We start from the raw sequence: 24,662 nt of genomic DNA, 5'->3' as shown, positions 1-24,662 counted from the left end.
TTTATTTATTATTTTATTTTTATTTTATTATTTTTATTTTTTAATTAAATTATTATCTGTGTACATATTTTAACATTGCTCCCCCTCCCATACATACCCCTCCTCCCTAGAGTTTTGTGTCCATTGGTTGTACTTATATGCATGTATACAAGTCCTTCGGTTGATCTCTTATCTCCCCCAGATATCGCAAATAAACTAGTCTTGAGACAATTTAAACAAAATGTATTTTGTACTGTGCTTAAATTATGTTTTCTTTTGCATTGCAGGCATATATTTTTAATGTAAAAATTCAGACACAGTCATATGTGTACAAATAAATTCAACTCTGAGCTCATGCCAAAAATGTCCCTGATGGCCTGTGATCGTTCTGGAGGTGGGTCCCTAAGTGAAATATGAACTTGGACTTGGAATGCCATGTCAGTCTCCCATGTTGGTGTGCTTGTCCTTGTGGATCCTGGGAACTATTGTGACAGTTACTTTTCACAACTTCCTGAGAACTTGATAATTTGGTACGTTGTGTACATTTCTCTAATAAATCTTAATATCAACTTGGTTATTTTTTAGAATGTGCTTGATTGGCACGGTGGGTGCAGGGTGGTAAAAACATGAGATAATGACTAAATATCCACTATGCATCCACTCACCCAAGGGACTTCTGGAATATTGGAATTTATTACTAAAATTTCCCGTAATTAAAAATAAATAATAACAATAATAAAATATTGGCACAACTTTGAATTAACAAATAAAGCAAAGTCTGTATTTTTGCTATGAAAGACAGGAAAAAATTATTTATTTTTATATCTTGAAATACTTTCAATTTTATTAATATTTTATTTGAATATTAATATGCAAAAATGTTCATTATACTATTTAAGTGAAAAACAAACCTCTTTGATGTTTATTACTGAGAGTATAGAAATGCAAATTGTTATGTTTTATGTAGTACAGAGACAAGGCAAGAAAAATATTCAGTAAACTATTAAAAGTGACTGTTTTTTATGGGGAAGAATAGAATCAAAGTGTTATAGAAGTATGTATTTTTTTCTTTTTTATACTTTTACTAAAGGCCTGGTTTACAAATTTGTGCATAGGTGGGGTCCATAGGCCTGACCAGTGATTGAAGCCTATTGGGGGGGGGGGGGACGTTGGTTGGCAGAGGGAGGGACCACAAGAGGTTAGCCAGCCAGCGCCCCATTGTGGCCAATGGGGGGAGGGGCGAGCAGGGGTGTGGGTGAGGGGACACAGGAGATTGGCCAGCTGTGGGTAGGGGCCATGGGAGGTTGGCTGTGGGAGCGCAATGACCACCAGGGAGCAGCTCCTGTGTTGAGTATCTGCCTCCTGGTGGTCAGTGTGCATCATAGCTCAACCAGTCGTTCGGTCCTAATGATCATTTAGGCTTTTTAAAAATATTATTGTATTGATTTTTTTGCAGAGAGGAAGGGAGAGGAATAGAGAGTTAGAAACATCCCCACTACTGGGGATGTGCTCGCAACCAAGGTACATGCCCTTGGCCAGAATCAAACCCAAGACCCTTCAGTCCACAGGCCAATGCTCTATCCACTGAGCCAAACCAGTCAGGGCTAGGCTTTTATATAGAGAGACTAGAGGCCTGGTGCATGAACTTCATGCATAGGGAGGAGGGGTCCCTCAGCCCAGCCTATACCCTCTCATAATCCAGGACCTCTGGGAGGTTGGGGGGGTCGGGCCTAAACTGGTAGACAGATACCCCTTTTGCAATCTGGGACCACTGGCTCCTAACTGTTTGCCTGCCTGCCTGACTGGTTGCCCTTAACCACTTGCCTGCCTGCCTGATCTCCTCAAACTACTCTGCCTACCTAAGCACCCCTAACCACCTCTGTCTGCCTACCTGATGCTCCTAACTGCTCATCTACCTTCCTGATTGCCCCTAACTGCTCACTGACCTGCCTCATCTCTCCTAACCATTTGCCTGCCTGCCTGCCTGATGACCACTAACTACCTCTGCCTGCCTGCCTGCCTGATCACCCCTATTATTATTTCCTTTTTGGTGATAATAAAAATCTGTTTTTCAAAAATAATGTCTCATCTTTATAGCACAAGTCATATAATGAAACTACCATCTGAAGCTTTTGGATTTTAAAACTGAATTCTACAAGGATATATAAATAATGCTTTTTGTTGCATTCTTTTCCCACCCTATTTGAGGATTTAGTTCTGAAATGAATAAAAAAAGATATGACATGCAGATTCCTGACATTCTTTCCTAGCCAGAATGATTTTTAGCTCCTAATGTGGTCTTCCCTCCAAAATATATACTGACTCTCTTCTTTCATTTATTATTTGATGCCTTCCAGTTATTAAGAAAAACAACAAAAACCTGATTTCTTTCTTTCCCAATTTCTCTTTTTTAAAATGTGATTCAGTGACCTATAAATAAATCTGTTAATGAATGAATAATAAATGTTAATAAATCAATGACTATTGACTGACTTATGTGTCATTGAGCAGGTCACAATAAGGTTTTTTTTCTCTTTAAAAAAATATTATATAGCTGAGAGTATTACAGATATCCTCCATTTTACCCCCTTTGCTCTTTCCACCCAGCTCCTACCCAACACTAGGCCTCCATCTGTCTGTTGTCTGAGTCTATGGGTTATGCATATATGCATTTAAGTTCTTTGATAATCTCTTCCTATCCTCCTTCCCGTCTTCCCTCTGAGATTGTCAGTCTGCTTCATGCTTCCAAGTCTGTGGTCCTATTTTTCTCATCGGTTTATTTTGTTCCTTAGATTCAATATATAAGTGAGATCATGGGATATTTGTCTTTCTCTGACAGCCTTTATTTTTTTATACTTTGTGAAAAAACAGAGTAATGAAGAAGAAAAGCTGATCAGTTTGAAATAAATTAACAAACATTTTAAACATTCGTGAAGTTCTTTGAAAGTTGCAGACCTATATTATCATTTATTATTGATATTAACCTATTATTCAAATATACTTTTGCCATCTTCTGAAATATAGTCAATTTTAGTCATTATGAATTCCCTGAATGACTAAACATAGAACAAATCCCTTTGGGATTGTACTGTATTTTCACTCCTCAGTCATTACCTTAGATGGAAATGCAACACTGATAGTCTTGATTTGCAGAATTAAGTTAACTCTCTAATGTAAGAGGCATTGGCCTCTGGTGCATTCCAAGTGTGAAGTTGTGCTTGTGTAGTATATTGTTTACATAAGTGACGTTGAAAAGTGATAAGGTAAATTTTAGCAATTTTAAGTAAATAACAAAGTTGGTTTGTTTTTATCTTACATGGTGAATCAATACAGTAATGGGAGTACAATGGAACTGTTAGGTTATTACATGTCAGTTGTTTTTATCACTATTGGATCAAATGAGAATGATATCTAAACTAGTACTTAACTGGAAAGGATGAAGTGAAAAACCTTATAGATGATTTTCCTCAGGATTTTGGTTTGTCAGTACTGGCAACTATAGCAATGAGAAAAAAAAAAAAAGACTATTAAGAAGAATAAGGGCTTTTGTGGAGTTTGTGTGAGTGAGTGTGTGTGTGTGTGTGTGTGTGATTTCCTTTTCCCTATCTTGCTTGATCTGGTTTGTGGGATTTAGAACTCAAACAGTTCTCCATGTTCAGATAAATTACTAAAGAAAGGAGCAAAGTAATAACAGCTCTTGAAACCATTACATTTTTATCTCCTCTATTCCCATTGTGAGACTTGTTTTTCCACCTGAAATAATGCAGGCTTCCAGAAAACAATAAGGAAATATATCTTGTTAGATAATGTGCAAACTAATCTCTTGGTTGTACATTCTTTTTGAAAACATACTAGAAAAACAACTTTCTGTATATAATTGTTAGAAAAAAACAGTTGTATTTTATGCTAGAGTTGTTAAGAAAGTAGAAAGAAGTCAATATTATTGTTCTAGACACACACACACACACACACACACACACACATAATAATTGAATACAGATAACTACCTTGTTAACAAATATTACTCCTGTTTCATAGATAAAGAAAGTATTAGAAGCAGGATTCTATTAATCTGTCTGTTCTCAGGACCATATTTCTTCCACTGTATCAAGTTGTCTTTGCAGGAGGTGACTCAGCAGAGAATCCTATATGATAAAAGCCCAGGTGGAGTTGTGTGACATTGTCATAAGATGGCTGCTGTGACCTCATCATAAGATGGCCACAACAAGATGGCCACCACAAGATGGCCAGCAGGGGAGGGCAGTTGTGAGTGATCAGGCAAGTAGGGGAGGGCAAGTTGGGGGGGACCAGGCCTGCAGGGGAGAGCAGTTGGGGGGAGCCAGGCTTGCAGGGGAGGGCAATTGGAGGTGATTGAGCTGGCAGGGGAGCAGTTAGACATCAATCAGGCCAGTAGGGGAGCGGTTAGGGGGCGATCAGGCTGGCAGGCAGGTAGGAGAGCAGTTAAGAGCCAGCAGTCCCAGAGTGTGAGAGTGATGTCCGACTGCCAGTTTGTGGGATCAGGCCTGAACCAGCAGTCAGACATCCCCCAAGGGGTCCCAGATTGGAGAAGGTGCAGGCTGGGCTGAGGGACACCCCCTATTTATGTATGAACTTTATGCACTGGGACTCTAGTCTATAATAATAAAAGCATAATATGCTAATTAAACTGGACAACCCCCAGATGACCTTCCAGATGAAGCCACTGCTGCATTGGGCCTCTAGTCTGTTATAAATATTATTAATTAGACTTTGAGATTGTTCCTTTTTTGTGAAGCAGAATCAACCTTTTGACTGATCATTATAACACGCAGTGCCCTTTCCCTTCAGATTTCCTTCACTGAGCTCACAAGTTGCCAAGCTGTCTGTTCTCAGGAAGCAATGCATTCTGCTGAAGAGGGCTGTCTTAGTTTGGACCCTTGGCTACATCTCAGAGTATTCTGGAAAGACCTCTGGGAGAAATCTGAGTTGGAATTCCCTGTTCTTCACCTAGTTGTGGGCTGGGACAAGTTATCTAAACCTCTGGACCTCTGTGTCTCCATCTCTAAAACTGAGGCAGGAAGGAATCAGTGGTTTGCAGTCGTGTCCTACAGGGTCACTTAAAGGCAGCTATGGGGGTTAATGGGGTGGAAGATCTGGGTCCCCTATCACCAAGTTTCAACAACACAACAGCTGTGTGTGTGCGCACCTGTGTGCTCACTCTCCCTCTCCCTCTAGGCCCTGATTCTAGATGACATTTTGTTTGAACAAAGGGTACTATATATAAAAATAGTTGGAAAAATACACTGGCAAGTAGGCCTTCTAGCTGGGGCTAAGGAAATAGGTTCTTTCTAGATCTAACTTTCCTTGAGCATATGAAAGCAGTTTTAAAGACAGATAACTTCACTACCTTTAAATGTAATGTTTAAAATTTGCTGAAAATAATTTTTTATTTCATTTATTTTTTTAACCACTTTTAAGTTATATTTTTCAGAAATAACCTCAAAGAGAAAAATCAATGTCAAAATCTTTGAGTACTTTGAAATGGCAAACTATAAGACAAACTTTATGGTGTCTATGCTTTTCATCATAAAGTCTATAATTATATTCCTCTTGATTCCAATTTTTTAAAAAATATTCTTTTTCTTCTTTAGAGGATAAGTGTAAATAGTATTCACAACCAAAAGTCACTCGACTTCACCTCTCAACAGAAAAATTCCACTCCTTTAAGAAACCACGCAGTTCATCCTTTTCCATCTGCTCTTTTTCTTCTGGAAGTTTGTCCTGTCACTGACAGAACACATCCACTGTTTCCTGTTTCTTTTCCCTTGTGACAGCCTACAAATAAGATGAATGGACACCAGAGGAAAAAAAAGATAAATGTTTCGCTACAAAGTCTGCTTTTATTTGAGTTCCTTTCACTCCATATTTTTGGGGACTTGCTTTAAATCAGGTCCAATAAGCAATAATTAGGCAATTGCTGCACATTTCAACACTGTTCATGGAATGATGGGCTGGCTACCCAGAAGGGTCATAACTTGCAGAGACTGTCCCTCTCTAGCACTTCTGTCCAGCAGAGCTTTCTGTGGTGATGGAAACGTCCTCTCCTTGCTAAGCAGCACAATAGCCAACAGCCACGGCAGCCATCGGACACTTGAAAGGTGCTTAGTGTGATTTAGGAACTAAATTTTGCAAGTTAATCAAACTCAAATCACCAAATGTGACCAGTGGCTACCCAATGAACAATGTAGCTCTAGAGAATCAATTAAGTTTTTATTTATTTTTGAAAATTTAAAAATAGTGCTATGCTTTGGAAGTAGGTATTAAATTGTTATTATTATTGTTGTTGTTGTTATTGGCTCCTTTATGGTCAGAAATAGAGTATAGAGTTTTTATACTTTTAAAGTTGTTTTGATTAAAGTTTCTTCAGTGCCTGCACAGGAAAAGAAAAATAAAATAAATGATTGGATGATGCTAATGGGTTCTCTCTCACCTCTATCCAGGTTTCCCAGTTCATACATCCCGCTTTTAAGGTCACTTGAATAATTTTCCCCTAAGACTGCCAGGCCTGTACACCCACCTTTCACAGCCTTCTTGGCCTTTCGGGGCATTGTCTCTCTCACTGTGTGCTGCTGCCTTCTGAGTTGCTATGCACCCATGCTTAGCACCCCTATGGCTTCTAGACTTCCAGCCTTTCCTTCACTCTGCTCCCGTCAGGCTCCTCCTCCCACCAGCTCCGAGGGCCTTCCATGTCTGTGCCCTCTGCACCACGCTGTAGCCTGATGATCTGGCCTTGTTTAGGGTCCAGTGCTCAGCTACGGCTCCTAAAATGGGCATCATCAAACTACAGTGCCATTGACCCCGAGGATCAGTCGTGCCACATGACACAGCTGAAGGGCCGAGAATGCATTGCTCAGAGAATGTTATTACATAGATACTATTTATAAAACATGCGTGTATATTGTGCTAGGCACTGGGCTAAGTGCTTTTAATTTTCATGTAATCCTTACAGCAACCGTGCGTCCTATTTTCACACACTGTGGACGTCGGTGGTCTCAGAGAGGTTGGGTGGCTTTTCCCAAGTCACCAAGCTAGGAAGCAGCAGATTTATGACTCCTGTTTACACCCTTTGACTCTGAAGCTTGCAGTTTTAGCCACAACATAATTCCTTACAGAACGCGGAGAGCTCTTTACAATCGGTACAGAGGGCAAATCTTAAAGGAACTGTATTTTAGATGACTTTGAAGAAGAGTTTTTAGTAATTCAAGCCCTTTACCACCACCCCACTCTGTGAAGTACTCTGGGCCTCTCATTAGCAGCTCACGAGACAAGGACTAGTGCTGACTGAGCAGAAACACGGTAAAAGGCGTTTAGAATAAGTGGAACTCACAAGTAGCACTCTTTCCAATTCAAGATTCTTCTGGGCCTTTCCAATTCAAGATTCTTCTGAACGTAATTTCCTCTCTTGAGGACATTTTTTGCCAATTTACTCCCATGAGTAAATTTTGACTACTTTCAAAATTTTCCCATGTAATTCATAAAGACTATTTTGTCGCAGGTAAAACCAAAATGCAATTTATTCATTATTCCAATTGGCATAAGCAAAGCATACTCTACCTGTGGGTGAGCCTGTATAGGAATCCACCGCATGTTTCACAGAGGAATAAAAAATTGCCTGGATCATGGAACCTCAAAAATGATTTTTAAAAGTATTTTAAGCATTTGGCAGACTCTAATGTTGTTAGATATTAATGATCAGAGAAACCCAGGAGAGGAAGAATAGAATATTATTAGATTTAAAGTTAATAATGATCCCTTAAATAATTGAGTATGCTATTATCATTTTAATATAATCCTTAGAGTTATATTGTATCCTTTAATTATTTCTGATATACTTCACATGTGCCAGGTGAGAAGTAGCATTTTTAAAAATCCTCATCTGAGGATAGGTTTTTATTGATGAGAGAGATGGAGATAGAGACAGAGATAGAATCATTGATAGGTTGCCTCCCATACTCACCCTGATAAGAGATTGAACCCAAAACCTAGGTATCTGAGAATCAAACCTGCATGGGCCGATGCTCCAAGCGAGCTACACAGCAAGGGCATGAGAAGCATTTTTTTTTTTTACAAGTGCGTTTTTTCTTTGTGTGTGTTTTAAAAATATATTTTTTATTTATTTCAGAAAGGAAGGAAGAGGGAGAGAGAGGTAGAAACACCAATGATGATACATGGGTTGGCAGCCTCCTGCACTCCCCAACCTGGGACTTGAGCCTGCAACCTGGACGTATGCCCTGGCTGGGAATCAAATCATGTCCTCCTGGTTCATAGGTTGATGCTCAACCACTGAGCTATACTGGCCAGGCATGTTTCTGTGTTTTGAAGGAAAATGCACTGGATATCCTGAAGTCCAAGTTTTGATATTTACATTTTCAAAAAGTGTGCTGAGTTTCAATATATATATCTTCTTTTTAACATTTATCTGCCCATCCTTTATTCCTCAACTACTCCTGATTGGGGCATTCCTCCTGCTCCCAACTCACAAAGTGGATGTGCAAGAGGTTGGAAGAGAATGCACACATAATTTAAGGAGCCTAACATCGACAGATGCTTCCATGGAGATAGTTGTAAATTATGATTTTAGAGAAGTTTGTATTCTTGAAATAATTAGCACCCACGATAGGCTTTAGAGAAAAAATACTATGCAAAGGAATGATGTGGCATATAGGAAGTCAAAACTGGGCTAAAGAGAACTGAAAGGAGTTGGTGATAGGAGCAGGTGGAATCTGTATTTAAGAGAACTGGATGGGGTAGATTCAGGAACTGAAACACGCGGGGGTGTCTAGCCTGGGGATCAGGAAGGAAGGTTCCACTGGGAGTATGGGTCTTGAAGAATTCTAGGCAAGCAAAGAATAAGCAGGAAATGGTGCTTGGGGAATGCTGACCAGTCTGGTTCACAGTGCAGTTCAAGAAGAGTGAAAGCAAAGTTACAAATAAAGATAAGTCTGGGGATCTATTGTGAAGACTTAGATATCTGAGTGAACCGTCTGTAACCAGCTTGCGTGGGGATGAGATTCTACTTCCTGTTCTCCCAGGAGGTTAGTATTTTTCATGAACTATTCCACGTATTTATGTCCTGTCTCTCCCCTACAGGGTAAGATCCTTGGTCATATTTATTTTGATTTATAGCACTAATGCTAAACAGATTCTAGGTTTATTAAATATGTTGATTATTGACTGTATATGGCATGATATCTATTTATGGCACTAATATTATGTAATAAATATTAGGAAGGTTTGCTTCTTGCATCATATATGATGTTAGTGTTGTACATGATTTCTGTGAGTTGCTTTAAGAGTACATTTGCTTAAAGCAGATTTTTAAAATGTCTCTTTTCTAGATCATTTCAATTTGAGCAGATAATTAATATGTGGTCCAATCAGGACCCCCATTGCAAGTATTGAGCCAGCCATAGGACCTTCCTTGAAGCTGCATAGCCCTCAGCAATCATTTCCCCTTCTTCCTTCCCCTTCATTATACAGATGAAGAAACCAGGCTCAGGGCAGAGTCACACACAACCAATTAATGGTAATGCCAGGGTTAACCTCAGGTCTCTGCTATCTTTCTACCACACAACCATTCTTATCTGAAATAAGTGACCAATAAATGCAAAACATTTGAAGTATCATACACATTTACAATTTAAATATTCATAGGACACATCAATGTGGATCAGACTGTTCTATAATTCAGATTAACAGTAGTCATACTTTTAGTTGTTATGATAACACACGTGCAAAGTTTCTGATAAATCAGTTAACTTATTACAAGTGATCCTCCCTAATTTTTTCTTATAAGACCTATGGCGGTAATGGGAATAACACAAGGACACTTCACTATGAGAAAATTGCTTCTCCAGCATATAGCTTTTTTTTCTTTCTTGGTTTGTAATCCAATCCTATCTACTAAAAGAGTAATATGCAAATTGAGCATCACTCCAACACACAAGATGGCTATCCCATGTGGTCAAAGATGGCCACCCGCATGTGAACACAAGATGGCTGCCTCCAAAATGGCCACCGCAAGATGACCAGTAGGGGAGGGCAGTTTGGGGGACCTAGACCTACAGGGGAGGGCAGTTGGGGGGGGACCAGGCTTGCAGGGGAGGGCAACTGGGGTGGTGACCAGGACTGGAGGGCAGTCAGGGGTGACCAGGCCTGCAGGACAGAGCAGTTGGAGGCTCCCAGGCTGCAGGGGAAGGCAGTTGGGGGTGATCAGGCTGGCAAGGGAGGGCAGATAGGTGTAACCAGGCCAGCAGGAGAGGGCAGTTGGGGATGACCATTTCTGCAGGGGAAGATAGATAGGGGTGACCAAGATGGCAGGGGAGGACAGTTAGGAGTGACCAGGTGGGAGGGGAGGGTAGTTAGATGCAATTGGCCTGGCAGGGGAGCAGTTAGGCGTCGATTAGGCTGGCAGGGAGTGGTTAGTAGGTGATCAGGCTGGCAGACAGATGCTGTTAGGGGCAATCAGGAAGGCAGGCAGGTGAGCAGATGGGAGCAAGAAGTCCTGGATTGTGAGAGAAATACCAGATTAGAGAGGGTACAGGTTGGGCTAAGGGACACACACATCCCATTCCCCACCCCCCTCCATACAAAATTCGTGCATCAGGCCTCTAGTTTATAATAATTTGGTCACTGGACCATCCTGGAGAAGAAAGGCCCTCGCATTTGGAGGTCCATAAACAGTCCTATATTGCATTGACAGCATATCCTATGGAGGGGTAGTTTCCAAGCTAAAATGTAAGTAGTGCCACTAACAGTGATAGCAGGTACCAGGACTCTGTTGCACAGGTGCTATTTCCATACTTGTAACTCTGGGACCTTCTCTGGGGAAGAGGCTGGTCAGACCTATCGCCATAACCCAAGCACGGGCTATGTGCTCAAGGCTGATGGAAAGTGGTTGGAACAATTCAGGCGTTGGAGGGACTTCCAGAAAAGCCGCATGCCTGAAAAGTGAGTTTTCTGGCTTCCAATTATTTTGAGGCAAAAGGCAAATTTTGCCCATCCACTGAGCTCCACATTTCTTCCCTCCCAAGGCCCTTCTTGAACACACCTTAGAAGGTGACAAATCGTACATGAGGCCACAGAGTGGCTGCTATTCACTTTGTCCCACTGTGGACCCCTGTCAGTCCCAGGTCCCAGCTGCCCGGTGAAGCCCTGAGCATGAGCTGCAGGAAGGGGCGGAACCGAAAAGCCGCGGAACCCGAGGCCAGGGCGCGGCGCCGGCGGAGGGAGAAGTTAGGGGACCGGAAGGCCTACTTCCCAGGAGGCGGCGGCGGCGGTGGTGGTGGCCGCGGTGGCGGCGGCGCGGGAATGGAACCCCTGCGGGTGCTGGAACTGTACAGCGGCGTGGGTGGCATGCACCAGGCGCTGAGAGGTGAGAGCGCACAGGGTGCCTCCATTTCCTCTGGGGGCTGCTCGGAGCTCTGGCTCCGGCGAGGGGCGGAGCGGCGAGGCGCCGGGGGCGGAGACGCGGGGCCTCGGTTGTCCTGGAAACAGCGCCTGCGGGCCGCCCCTCCAGCTCTCTGCGGAGACTCTTCTTCCTGTCCTGGGCTTCAGAGAGCTCAGTTCCTGGTCCCGATCCTCCAGGCCAGGCCCTGATCATACTGCAGGACACCCCCACGGCGGGAGGGGCGCGCCCCGGCCAGTGCCGTGCCCAGGCTACAGGTGGCCGTGCCGCGCCGCGTGGGAAGAGGGTCCCGCCCCAGGAAGTCCCGGGGGGCGAAGGGGGAAGGTCGCTGGTCTGGTGGGGTCTCCCTGGTGACCCCGGGCTCCAAGGGGTCCCTGCCATCCATGGTCCAAACAGTGACCCCCGAGAGCTGGTCCCTGTACATCAGGCATCCTCAAACTTTTTAAAGTGGGGGCCAGATCACGGTCCCTCAGAGAGCTGGAGGGCCGGACTATATGAACTACTAATTCCTACTGTAACACCTCGGCTGCGCTCAGCCGGATCAGACTCCTCTGCGGGCCGCATGTGGCCCGCGGGCCGTAGTTTGAAGACGCCTGCGTGTACATCACCGAGAAGAAGTCCCCTTCGCGGTGCATCAGGTCCAGGTGCACTTCGGCGCGGGAGGGGCTGAGTTCAAACTCCATTGCTGTGTGACTCTGGGCTAGTTCTTTATTTTAAACTTTTTTAAAAATTGTTTGAAACATTACAAATAGTACATATGTCGCCTTTCCCCCTTGACCTCCCCTCAGCCTACCTTCCTCCCCCCCTCCCCTCATGTGCCTTCACCTGTGGCCCCTGCCCCCCATGTCTTATATCCATTGATTATGTTTATATGCATGTATACAAGTCCTTCGGTTGATCTCTTACAGACCATTTTTGAACCTGTTTTCTGGCTTTAAAATGTGAAAAGCAATTCTTTCAGAGAGGGATTAATGTGAGGCGTGGAGACCGGAAGCATGCGGTTTAATAATGCCCGGTAGATTGTAGCCACTCAAAAATGGTATCAATCACTATCAGCACTATAGTTTTTATGCACCTCTTTCAGTTGGACGTTTTAAAAATTCTTCGGTGCTAAGTTGGAACTGAGTTTATTTTTGGTGATTTTCACCCAAAAAAGATGGATTGAGCAAGCCCCTGTTCTGTGCCAGGTACTGTGCGAGGCACTGGGGACAGAGTGACAGACAGACTTTGTGCATGTTTATACTGAGGTTACTAAGACAACCACAAAACTGAAACTCCCCTGCTTCCTTTTTTAGTACCAAGGGTAACAAGAGACTGAATAGCGTAAGATACAAACAATGTGGAATGAGTTGAGCATGTAAGTTTTCTGAAAATATGTATTGAGTTTTGGTTTTGGCCTAGGTTTTTGTTAAATTTTTATTACCAGTTATTTGTTAGCTGTCCCCTGTGCAGTTGTCATATCAAAACTTACCAGAATGGGGGACCCTGTCCCCCTCCCTGAGTGGGAGTCCGTTCTGTGGGACTCTCTCCCTCTCCCCATGTGGGAGTCTGTACTTGTTCTTCAATAAATCTCCACCTTTGCTATTGAAAACAAACCACAAACAAACAAAACAACTTACCGGCATGAAAACAAAACTCCAGTTAATTTTCCCTTAGATCTTGAAACGTGATTTTAAATGTTGCTTATCACTTTACCATACGCTATGGTTCGGCCACTCCTTAAGTGTTGGATATTGCAAGTGTAAATGTGCTAGTTGTATCCTGGAGCATAAATCCTGATTTTTCTCTTAAAGCATGTTTTCTAAAAGTTGAATTAATTCATTCAACAATAAAATATTGATTTTGTGTCAGTTACTAGGTCAAAAATTATGAGATTATTTTTAATGCTTTTGATAATAATACCTAATTGCTTTTCAGAAGTTTATAAAGTATATAGTCTTAACTATGTAGTCTTCAGGACTTGTATTATCCAGTTTTAACTTTTGCTAATTTGATAGGGGCAATAGCATGATTTTAATTTTTTTGTTAATGAAACAATTACATATTTTCTCTCCTGTTAGCCAATGTAACCTGAATTTGTACACATATTTATTCCTATTATCACTGCCACCGCTGTGAATCTAAGCTATACTTTCTCTTAATTAAAATATTAAAGTAATTTCCTAACTGCCCCCCTGCTTCCACTCTGCTTTCTCACTCCATCCTTTCTCCACATAGTAGCAGAATGGTCTTTTTGTACAGTAAACTGGATCATGTCACTTCCTTTCTTGACTGGTTTTCATTTGAGGTTAGAATCACAGTCCCATATTCTTACTAGGCCTGTGATATCTGGCTTCTCTCTGCCTCTGGTTCTCTTTTTCAGGCACACTATTCTTTTTGTCTGTATTCCTCCAACCCTCCCGTTCCTGCTACATTCTGGCCTTTGCTATAGTCTCTATCACAGTGCTTTAACCCCAGATTTCCAAAGCAGATGCATTTCATTTTTCATGTCTTGGTTCATATGTGGCCTCTTCAGAGTAGCTTTCCTTGGTTGACACTGTTCTAGAGCCTTCCTACTGCCTCTGAGCTGAATTAATGTTTTATAACATGAGGCTACTTGACTATTTCAGCTATATTCTTCCATCATTTATAATGAAAATGTTCATAAATCTAATTGGATCTTCTCAAAGGGAAAATGACTGGGGGTTGACTTTTATTCTAGTTGTTTTATATTTGGATACATACATACAGTGTGTGTGTGTGTGTGTGTGTGTGTGTGTGTGAATGTGTGTGTGTGTGTGGTGTGAGTAAGAAAAATATTGGGAAGGTGCACATTATCCTCTTACCAATATTAACTCCTTGAGAGTAGATGAGGGATGATGGTCTCATTACCAGTAAACAAGTAAACACACCAAGAACATCTGAGCCTCAGGGCCATTGTACTTGCTGTTCACCCTATCTGGAATGCCTTCCCTAGATAGTCACATGACTAATCCCTTGTCTTTATTTTTTTACTTTATTTTTATTGTTGATATTATTACAGATGTCCCCATTTCCCTCCCCCTCCTTTACCCACCTCTACCTAGATCCTGCCTCCCTTCCCTCTGTCCATCATGACATTGTTGTCTGTGTCCATGGGTCACACACATATGTTCTTTGGTAAATCCCTTCACCTTTTATTTAGTCCACCCTCCCTCTCCCCTCTGACAGCTCTCAGTCGTTCTATGTACTCATGCCTCTGTTTCTATTTAGTACATCTGTTTATTTTGTTCATTAGATCCCACATATAAGTCTTTCTCTGACTGGCTTATTTCACTTAGCATAATTATCTCCATGTCCATCCATGCTGTCACAAAAGGTAAGCTTTTCTTCTTTTTTATGGCCATGGAGTTTTCCATTGTTGTCTTCAGGATCATCTTCTCCCATCACTATAGAAAACTGTGGTCTCTGCCCATTCTGCCTATCCCCCTTTCTCTTTTATTTTCCTCTTAGCACGTATTGCTGCCTATTACACTATGTATTTTACTTGTTTATGATTTTATTCAACTGCCTCCCCTTCTAAAATGTAAGCTCCTTGAAGGTGGAGATATTTTTGTTTGTTTTGGGTGGGATTTGTTTATTTCCCATGTTGTTCACTGCTACATTCTTAGCACCTAGAATAGTGATTGTTGCATAGTGAGTGCTCAATAAATATTTGTTGAATGAATACATTAGTTATAGAGCAGGGACATTTTAAAAGTTGATAATATTGTCAACTTATATTTTAAAGGGGTTTATCCAATAAACTGTGTTGCCATAAGTATGCTAATATAACATTTAAACTGAAATAATTTATTAGGTAAAATTATTTAAACTTTTTGATTACTAGTGAAGTTGAATATTTAAAAATGCCATTTTACATTTATATTCTTTTTGTCTTATATGACACATTTAGAAAGGGAACCTTGGTACACAGCTGGTGGGAAATGCAGACTGGTACAGCCACTGTGGAAAACAGTATGGAGTTTCCTCAAAAAATTAAAAATTGAACTCCCATTTGACCCAATGATCTCATTTCTAGAAATGTATCTTAAGAAACCTGAAACATCAATCAGAAAGAATGTATGCACCTCTTTGTTCATAACATATATTTGCAATTGCTAAGATCTGAAACAGCCCAAATACCCATGGGTTAGTTGGATAAAAAAAGCTGTGGTACATTTACACAATAGAATCCTATACAGCATTAAAAATAAGGAGTTCTGCCGAAACCGGTTTGGCTCAGTAGATAGAGCATCAGCCTGCAGACTGAAGGGTCTCAGGTTCGATTCTGGTCAAGGGCATGTACCTTGGTTGCAGGCACATCCCCAGTAGGGTGCATGCAAGAGGCAGCTGATCGATGAATTTCTCTCATCGATGTTTCTAACTCTCTCTCTCTCTCTCCCTTCCTCTGTAAAAAATCAATAAAAAAAATATATTTTAAAAATAAGGAGTTCTTACCATTTGCAACAGAATGGATGGACCTGGAAAGTATTATGCTAAGTGAAATAAGCCAGTCAGAGAAAGACATGTATCACATGATCTCACTCATATGTGGAATCTAATGAACAAAATAGATCTAGAGACATAGAAGCATGAAACAGACTGACGAATTTCAGAGGGAAGGCAGGATCAGGCGTGGAGTGGGGAGACTTATGTGCATAGCCCATGGACACAGATGATAGTGTGGTGAAGGCCTGGAAGGGACAGGTGTGGGGTGGAGGGAGTCAATGGGAAAACAAACAAACAAACAAACGAGACATCTGTAATACTTTCAGCAATAAAGATAAATTAGAAAACAATAAATTGGGAAATATTGAAAACATACATTTATTCATCCAGCATGTTATTATTGAGTGGTTTCTTTGTCAGTTACTGTGCTGGGGATGCAGCAATAACAGGACAATTATGTTCTTTTCATCTAGAGATTACGGTTTACTGGGAAATACTGATGCTATACAGGTAAAAAAGGAATTTAAAAATCATATATGATGCTCATGTAAGAATAAACCTATTGAGGACTTAGACTGTATCTTTTCAATATTAATTCTACACATACCCATGAATATTATAATAAATTATAGCTTTCTGTTTTCACTTGAAATATCTTGAATTTTTTCAAAGCCAGAAGTGTAACATCTTCTAGTCTTTGTCTCTGACCTCTCCTTCCCTCATTACATCTACTTCTCTGACTTTAATCCTTGTCCATCCTTCTTGTGATTACATTATGCCTATCTGTGTAACTCAGGAAAATCTCTTTTTAGGATCCTTAATCATATTTTCAAAGTCCCTATTGTCATGTAAGTTCTGCCTACCACATCTAAGGATATGTGCCCAAATATAGACTTATAAGTCTAAAACATGTGGTACTTGAATCATCTCAGCACTGCATCACAATTATAACTAAATAACAGAGCAACTATTATTCAGACCCATCTGAAATCTAGCTGAATGGAAGTTTTACAACTAAGATATAAAGAAGAAGCCATGCCCTAGCTGGTTTGGCTCAGTGGATAGAGCATCAGCCTTTGGACTGAAGGTTCATTTCCCAGGTTCATTTCCAGTCAAGGGCATTATGTGTGGGTTGCAGGATTGATCCTTATTAGGGGTTGTGCAGGAGGCAGCCCATCAATTATTTCTTATCATTGATGTTTCTCTCTCTCGCTCTCTCTTCCTCTCTAAAATCAATATATATATATATATTGTATTTTAAAAGAAGACGAAGAAGCCACATTGAGACTGATAGGAGGGGCAGAGACTTGGAATGACCTAGTCCCACATCCACATATATTGGATAAAAATTAGGAGGGAAGTCAGCTATAGAGGTCTTCCTTGAGATACAAGTGGTCCCAGCCCCACACCAGGCCCAGGATCCTCATAACTTCTGGCTGTAAAAACCAGCAGGAAGTGTGGCTGAGTGAGTTGGAGGTCAGCTGGAAGCCCAAGCAGTTACTCGGCTCCCTCTCAGCTCCAGCAATAGAGCAGCAGTTCAAAAGGCATCAGGGACATACAAGCAGGAACTGAATTGTCTGACTTCAGGGCAAGAGCTGGTGGAGGGGGACAGCTTTCGCCAGAGTGTTGGCAGAGCCCATGGTTCCTTTTTTGAGACCCCCTGAACCCAAAGACCTGGCAGATGGTCACCACGTCCAAGTCTCCATCAACCTGGCTATCACTGTTCATCCTGCCCTTGGGATTCTTTTAGGCCTCGCCCCACCCACCTGGTGGGCCCAACCAAACTGTTTCTATTATCTTTTTCATATGAATGGCCTGACTGAGCCCATGTTTCAGACTTTCCTAAAATCTCTCAAACAAGCAGCATCTGTCCTCAGTGTGTCCTGTACCTCTGCTACATGACCTCTGGCCCTAGCAGCAGCCGGCCTTGGTTCATGGCTTGGCCTCACCTGGGCACATCCAAGCTCCACACAAGTAGCAGCCATATGTAGATTACTTGTAGTACATGCCAGGTGGCTCTGGGTGAAACATAGGCAGTGGCTGACCTTGGCTTGCACCTCCTGGGAGACCCCAGAGCCAGCACACCCAGTGGACATCTTCAGACCATGGAGAAGCACAACCCCAATCACCTCCATAAGCAACACACTCAATGGGAAGACTCAGTGGGCACCAGAACCGCACTGAAGTAAGTCCTGTTCCATGGGGTAGGCTCCTGCACAGCTGATCCTCCACAGTGATAGGTAGTCCCAGCTAGTCCCTGCAGCCAATAGTCTGGAGGTAACTTCCTCTCAGTGTTGTGCCAACAGCATTCAAGACTCAGCTACAACCGGAGGTGTACACAGACACAGGCCACATGGTTGGAGGTGGTGTCACACCTAGAGTGCCCAGTTCTGGAATGATTGGGGATTCTGTGCCACTGGATACCATGGAGCACTTACTACGTGAGGCCACTCTACCAAGCCTGGGAGACATAGCAGCTCTAATACATAGAAACAAGCATGGGGGTGGGAGGGGTACCAAAATGAGAAAACAAAGAAACATGGCCTAAATGAAAGAACAGAACAAAAATCCAGAAAAAAATAAACAAAATGGAAGGAAGCAATCTGTTAGATGCATAATTCAAAACACTGGTTTTAAGGATGCTCATTGAACTTAGTGAGATCTTGAACAGCATGAAAAAAAACATGGAAACCATAAAATAAAAAAAAAGCAGTGAGAAATGAAAGTTACACTAACGAATGATTATAGGGAATTAAGAATTAAGAGTAGAGTTGATAAAGCTGAGAATCAAATTAGCAATTTGGGATATAAGGAAGCAAAACCCACATAATCAAAACGGCAAAAAGAAAAAAAATTTGTTTTACAATGATACCTTGTCCAATTAGCTCAGCTGGTTAGAGCATCATTCCGATATGCTAAAGTTTTGGGTTCAATTACCCCGTCGGCACATAGAAGAATCAACCTTTGAATGCACAAATAAGTGGAATAACAAATCAGTGCTTCTCCCTTTTCTTTCTTCTCTCCAAAATCAATCAAATAAATTTTAAAAAATAAGTATAGCATAAGGAACCTCTGGGACAACTTCAGTCATACCAAAATTTGCATCATGGTGGTGCTGGAAGGAGAAGAAACAGAGCAAGAAATTGAAAACCTATTTGAAAAAAAGATAATGACAGAATACTTCCCTAACCTGAATAGGAAAATGGGCATACAAGTGCAGGAAGTGCAGAGAGTCCAAAACAAATAAACCCAGAGGCCCATACCAGGACACATCATAAATAAAATGCAAAAGGTCAAAGACAGAGAATTTTAAAAGCTGCAAGAGAAAAGCAGTTACCTACAGGGAACTCCCATAAGACTCAATTGATTTCTTTTTCTTTTTTTTAATATTTCTTTTTTTAAAAATTTTATTGATTTTACACAGAGAGGAATTGAGAGGGACAGAGAGTTAGAAACGATGAGAGAGAAACATCAACCAGCTGCCTCCTGCACCCCTCCCCCCCCACTGGGGATGTGCCCACAACCAAGGTACATACCCTTGACTGGAATTGAACCCGGGACCTTTTAGTCTGCAGGCCGACGCTCTATTCACTGAGCCAAACCGGTCCCAGCTCAGTTGATTTCTTAACGAAACTTTGCAGGCCTGAAGGGAGTGACAAGAAATATTCAAAGTGATGAAAAGTAAAAACTTACTGCCAACATTACCTAGCAAAGTTCTCATTTAGAATTGAGGGTCAGATAGAGATTCACAAACAAGAAAAAGCTAAAGGAGTTCATCACTATCAAACCAGGATTGGCTTTAAGAAAAGACAAAAAATATAGATAATAACATGACAATAAATATGTATCAAGCATTGACACTAAACCCCAAAAAACTAACAAGCAGAATAGAAACAGACTTAGATACAGAGAACATTTTGACAGTTGCCAGATGGGAGGGGATTTGGGGAATGGATGAAAAAGGTGAAGGGATTAAGAAGTACAAATTGGCCCTAACTGATTTGGCTCAGTGGATAGAGCTTCGGCCTGTGGACTCAAGGATCCCAGGTTCGATTCCAGTCAAGGGCATGTACCTTGGTTGAGGGCACATCCCCGGTGGGGGGTGTGCAGGAGACAGCTAATTGATATTTCTCATCAATGTTTCTAACTCTCTTCCCCTCTCCCTTCCTCTCTGATAATATATATATATATATCAAATTGGTTGTTACAGAATAGTCATAAGAATGTAAAGCACAGCATGGGGAATCCTATATAATAAAGATTGTTAAAGATTTATTGAGTGATTGGCCAGCAGAAATGTAAGAACTTTAAATACATTCATAATGTAATCCTCAGAAAACCATTTGAATAGGTACTTTATTATCTCTATTTTACAGCTAAAGACACTGAGACATAATGAGGTCAAGTAAACTGCATAAGCTACACAGTTGGAAATGGTGGCACTAAATTCAAGCACAGGCAGAGAAATAGCTAGATAACTAGATATTCATATCCTAAATTTTCCTCTTCAGCACATATGAAAATATTTTCTCTAAAAGATCTCTGTAGTGTGTGCCCATGACAGTCTTGATTTTAAAAATCATAGGTTATATTTGTTGAATGCTACATGGACAAGGTTTGCAGAGAAATATTTAGGTGTTTTACACATGCTTTCATAGAAACTGGGGGTGGAGAATTTGGGGCTGTCTGAACCACTTTAAAAAATAGTAAGTTAAGATCCCCAAAGAAAATCTGGGACTACTGGCAAAGCAGAACACAATGTCCACTAGTCTTGTTTTCTGAGTACCTAGAAGCCTGCCCAGGACATAATAGGTACTATCATAAATACTAACTGCCTGACAGCATCACTATTGCTGCTGGATTTAAGATATTTCTAAGATAAATAGAATTTATCTTAATTTTAAGATATTTCTAAGATAAATAGAATTTATCTTAATTTTGTTTCCAAGGTAAAAATTTGACCTAAATGTCAATCTACTTAAAAATGAACTTTGAAGAAGTCATAGATAATCACATAAGTACAAGCTTATTAAAGTTTATTTAAGCTAGTCCTGTTCTTAGGATTAGGACAATGAAGACTGTAATTAACAGTAATTACGAGTTGATTTTAAGGCCAGTAGGTACCATTTGTGGTAGTTCCTGGGTGCTGCAAGTGCCCAGGTGCATGAGACATGGCCTGAGTTCTGTCAGATAGCATAGTCTAGTGAGAGAGAGACAGTGTCCTGGTATAAAAGCAGAACTTTCCTGCTGAGAGCTTCATGGAGGAGTCATGCCTGAGCTGAATGAGTCCTGAGGAACCAATAAGAATGATCCAGTACAAGAGAGCTGGTGTTAGTGGTTGGGCAGCATAGGATAGGTCTTGTAACTATATGCAGTGATACTAGGTTTGAGAAATTATGGCCCATTTGGGGCATGGTAGTAGTTTGCTATTACCCGAAGGAAAAGTATATGTGTATGAGTGTGACAAGTGTGAATTGGAAGAGAATGTGGGGATTGTCAAGGGATAATGCTGAGAGAGAATTCTGTATGAGTACACAGGGTCCAGATTACGCTAAGAACTTCGGATTTTAACAGGAAGGAGTTTGGTGAAGTACTAAACTTGTAAGCAGTAAACGATTTGGCTAGAGTCCAGAAAGAATCCTGGAGAACCGCAGGAGTGTAAATTTACTGATATGAGTTCAGAAAAAGAACATTTGAAGCTTTCATATTTTTTAAAAAATTGACCTATGTGTATTTTATAAATAAAATGTCCACATAGAACACTGATCATCTCCCTTTGTAAGGTCTCTAAAATAAGAAAAAAAATAAAATAAAGGTTTATTTTCCCTTTAAACAAAAGGGAATTTTAAAATAAGCAATCTCATATCACTTTCTAAGTGATTTTATCTTAAAAATTATTAAAACTTGATGTAAGGAGTGATTTCTTAATTTTAGTACAATAAATTATTTTAAACACCAAACACCTTTTGTAAAAAGAGCTGTGGAGTAGTAATCATTCAAAGAGCTGTTAAATGAAAGTCTGAAAGATCAAAGAAATTAAGGTTTATTTTATTATTAGTAATCATTATCAACATTTAGAAAACTTAGCACAATCTTACAGTAAATAAACAACTCAAAGATCTAATATGAATGACATTAATAGCAATACCAATATTAATAACTACACTATGTTATACTCAAAATATCAGAAGCAAAAGTGTTGGAATTTTGGCACAATGATAACCTCACATTATTTTCTTTCCTCAGTAATCTCTAGATAAATATTTTTGCATGGCCAGACTTATTTACATTATTTTTATCATAACATTGGCTATTAGAAAGAGATAGAACAGCTATCATTAAATAAGCTCTGTTTTCCCCTTAGAATGCTGCTGCTTTGATTGTTACCTAACAATTAAAAGATAAAAAGGAAAATTTTTCCTTTAGGTAATGCTGATCTCTTGGGATTCAAATTTACTAGTCTATTTTCTCTTAGTGTTTTATAGTAGAGATTGGAACCATCTAGTTACTGGGTTTTGTAAAAGACGATCTCTTCTTCTTATGTCACTCTAAAATATTTCAGAATATTTTCCCTGAAATTTGTCATCCAAATAAACAGTTCTAACTTGTTTTCTCACTGTATAATTTTTTAGTTTTAATAAAATAATTATTATTTTGTCTATATATATAAAACCCTAATATGCAAATAGACCAAATGGTAGAACAACTGAACAACTGGTCACTATGACATCTACTGACCACCAGGGGGTATGTGTGGAGTGTGATGGGCATTGGCTGTGGCAGGATGGTGGAGCAGGTGAGCGGGAGTGCCAGACCAAAACGAGGTGCCAGTTGCTGTTATAAGGGCGAGCCTCTGGTGGTTACTGAAAATTCTTTGCTCCTACATGCCACAGTCCTTCCCAGTGCTCACACCTGCTGCAGGCGCCAGCCCTGCTCACACCTGCTGCCAGTGTTGGAGCCGCGATTCCTACCCAGTGCCGACCCCAATTGCTGGGTGCCATCAGTGTGTGCGTGTGGCAACTGTTGGCCCTGATCACCCTTCAGGGCTTCTCAACCTCTCCCTGCTCCTGAGGCATTAGGGCTGGCAGCTGCCTCTCACACCTGCTGCTGGCACCGGCCCCAATCGCTCTGCGCCATCAGCGGGTGTGAATGGGGCTGGTACTGTCAGTGTGTGGGAGCAGCGGCAGTAGGAGTGGGGCTGCCAGCAGAAAGCGGACCAAGGGCCATGGTGGGAGGGGCCGGGCAGGGGCATGGACGGTGGGGCTGATACTTGCCCCTGTGCCCACTGCTGCCTTGATGCTCACAGTTCCTTTCAAGGTGCACAAACTTGTGTACTGGGCCCCTAGTTTTATCTATAATATCTATAACTTTTATCCAGTTAGAAGTCAGGCAATGAGAAATCAGGCAATGAAAAGGAATTTTAATAATTATTGAAAATCACTATATACTAGGTGTTTTACATATTTCATTTACTTTTTATAGCAGCTCTTTGTGGGAACTGCTATTACCGTATTTTTCTGTGTATAAGATGCCCCCATGTGTAAGATGCCCCCCACTTTTCCAACCTAAAATTAAGAAATCAATATTTTAAATATAAAAGAGAAAACATTTTTATTTAGTAACTAGAGGCCTGATGCATGAAATTTATGCAAGGATAGGCGTTCCTTCCCCTGTCTGCTGGCTTCACAGCCCTGTCCCCTCACCCACACCCACCTTGGCCTGGTGCTGCCCACGTTCACTGTCACACCCCCTGGTTCCGCGGAGCCCCCTGATTAATCGTCCCATAGAGGGTGGCCTGCGCCTCCCTTGTGGGGCAGTCATGGGGCAATGGCAGGGCCCCCCGACCAATCGTATTGCACCGGCCTTGGCTGGCCTGGTGCCAGTGTGTGTCACAGCATGGTCATCTGGATGGTCATTCTGCTGTTCTGTCGTTCAATCAATTTGCATATTACACTTTTCTTAATATAGATTACTGCAGGAATGTTTGCATACTAGTACTATGATATTATGCAGCATATCAGTTTATTCAGCCTCTGTTGCATCACTGTTCTCTTCTTCATCACTGTTAGTTCCAGACATATCAATTTCTTCAACTTCTATTGAATCACTGCTGTCTTCTGAATCACTGTCTATGTATGTGAGATCATGCTCAAAACCTGGTGGCATTTTCTGAGCTAACTTTTTTTATGTTCTCATGGCCAACCCTTCTTTCTTCATGAATTTAAAGCACCATTTTGCCTTTCCTGTAAAATCAGCAATGTTCATTTTGTTTGCAAACATTCTTGCCTGAGATTGAATAAGCTTGGTTGATACTCATGAGCCACTCTGGTGCTGCTCCATAATCCAAGTCTCCTCCAATTTGCCAATTTTGTTGGTTTTCTTCTTAAGGCCTTCTTTTTTGGCATCTTAAGGAGTTGTTCTTCCTGTTTTCTTCACTGTCTGATCATACATTCAGTAGGAAGAGGTCCAAACTGTCTCTCCGCAGCTCTATTTCCATGCTCTTTTGCATGGCTGATCACATCCAGGTTGAATTTTGCAGAGTAAGACAATTGCTTACTGGTATTTGTCTTTTTTATTTTTTTGACGTATTTATGGGCTCAGAAGGCTCTGGGCCCTATTGCATCTGTACACTCTCCATCTCCACCTCCAATTACAGCTTCAGCTGACATCAGTAACAATGAGGCTTGTGATTGGAGGGGGCCTGTTTGACAAGGTATGGGCAGCTATGCACCTGTGCTGCTCCCTCCTCTGCTGACTTCCTTGTATAAGATGCCTCTTGATTTTCAGT

General features: G+C 41.2%; 1 protein-coding gene and 1 long non-coding RNA gene across 6 annotated transcripts in view; both read left to right on the top strand.

Annotated features, from left to right (window-relative positions):
• Positions 1-4,617: 4,617 nt before the first annotated feature.
• On the top strand, positions 4,618-9,642 carry LOC123653166. Its single transcript, XR_006742806.1, has 2 exons — positions 4,618-5,850; positions 9,357-9,642. It is a non-coding gene; the product is annotated as an uncharacterized LOC123653166 (long non-coding RNA).
• A 1,045-nt stretch (positions 9,643-10,687) lies between these two features.
• Positions 10,688-24,662, top strand: part of TRDMT1 (tRNA aspartic acid methyltransferase 1) — a 39,897-nt gene continuing 25,922 nt past the window's right edge. The window contains exon 1 of one of the 5 annotated variants that reach the window (XM_045587839.1): positions 10,688-11,392. In XM_045587839.1, the coding sequence (XP_045443795.1) occupies positions 11,179-11,392 (214 nt within the window). In that variant the 5' untranslated portion in view covers positions 10,688-11,178. The remainder of the gene's footprint in view (positions 11,393-24,662) is intronic. The other 4 variants (XM_045587836.1, XM_036459244.2, XM_036459191.2 and 1 more) reach the window with 4 other exon arrangements.

Source organism: Pipistrellus kuhlii, unplaced genomic scaffold (genome assembly GCF_014108245.1).
Source record: "Pipistrellus kuhlii isolate mPipKuh1 unplaced genomic scaffold, mPipKuh1.p scaffold_m20_p_1, whole genome shotgun sequence".
Lineage (NCBI taxonomy): Eukaryota > Metazoa > Chordata > Mammalia > Chiroptera > Vespertilionidae > Pipistrellus > Pipistrellus kuhlii.
This window is presented reverse-complemented; position numbering and strand designations above follow the sequence as displayed.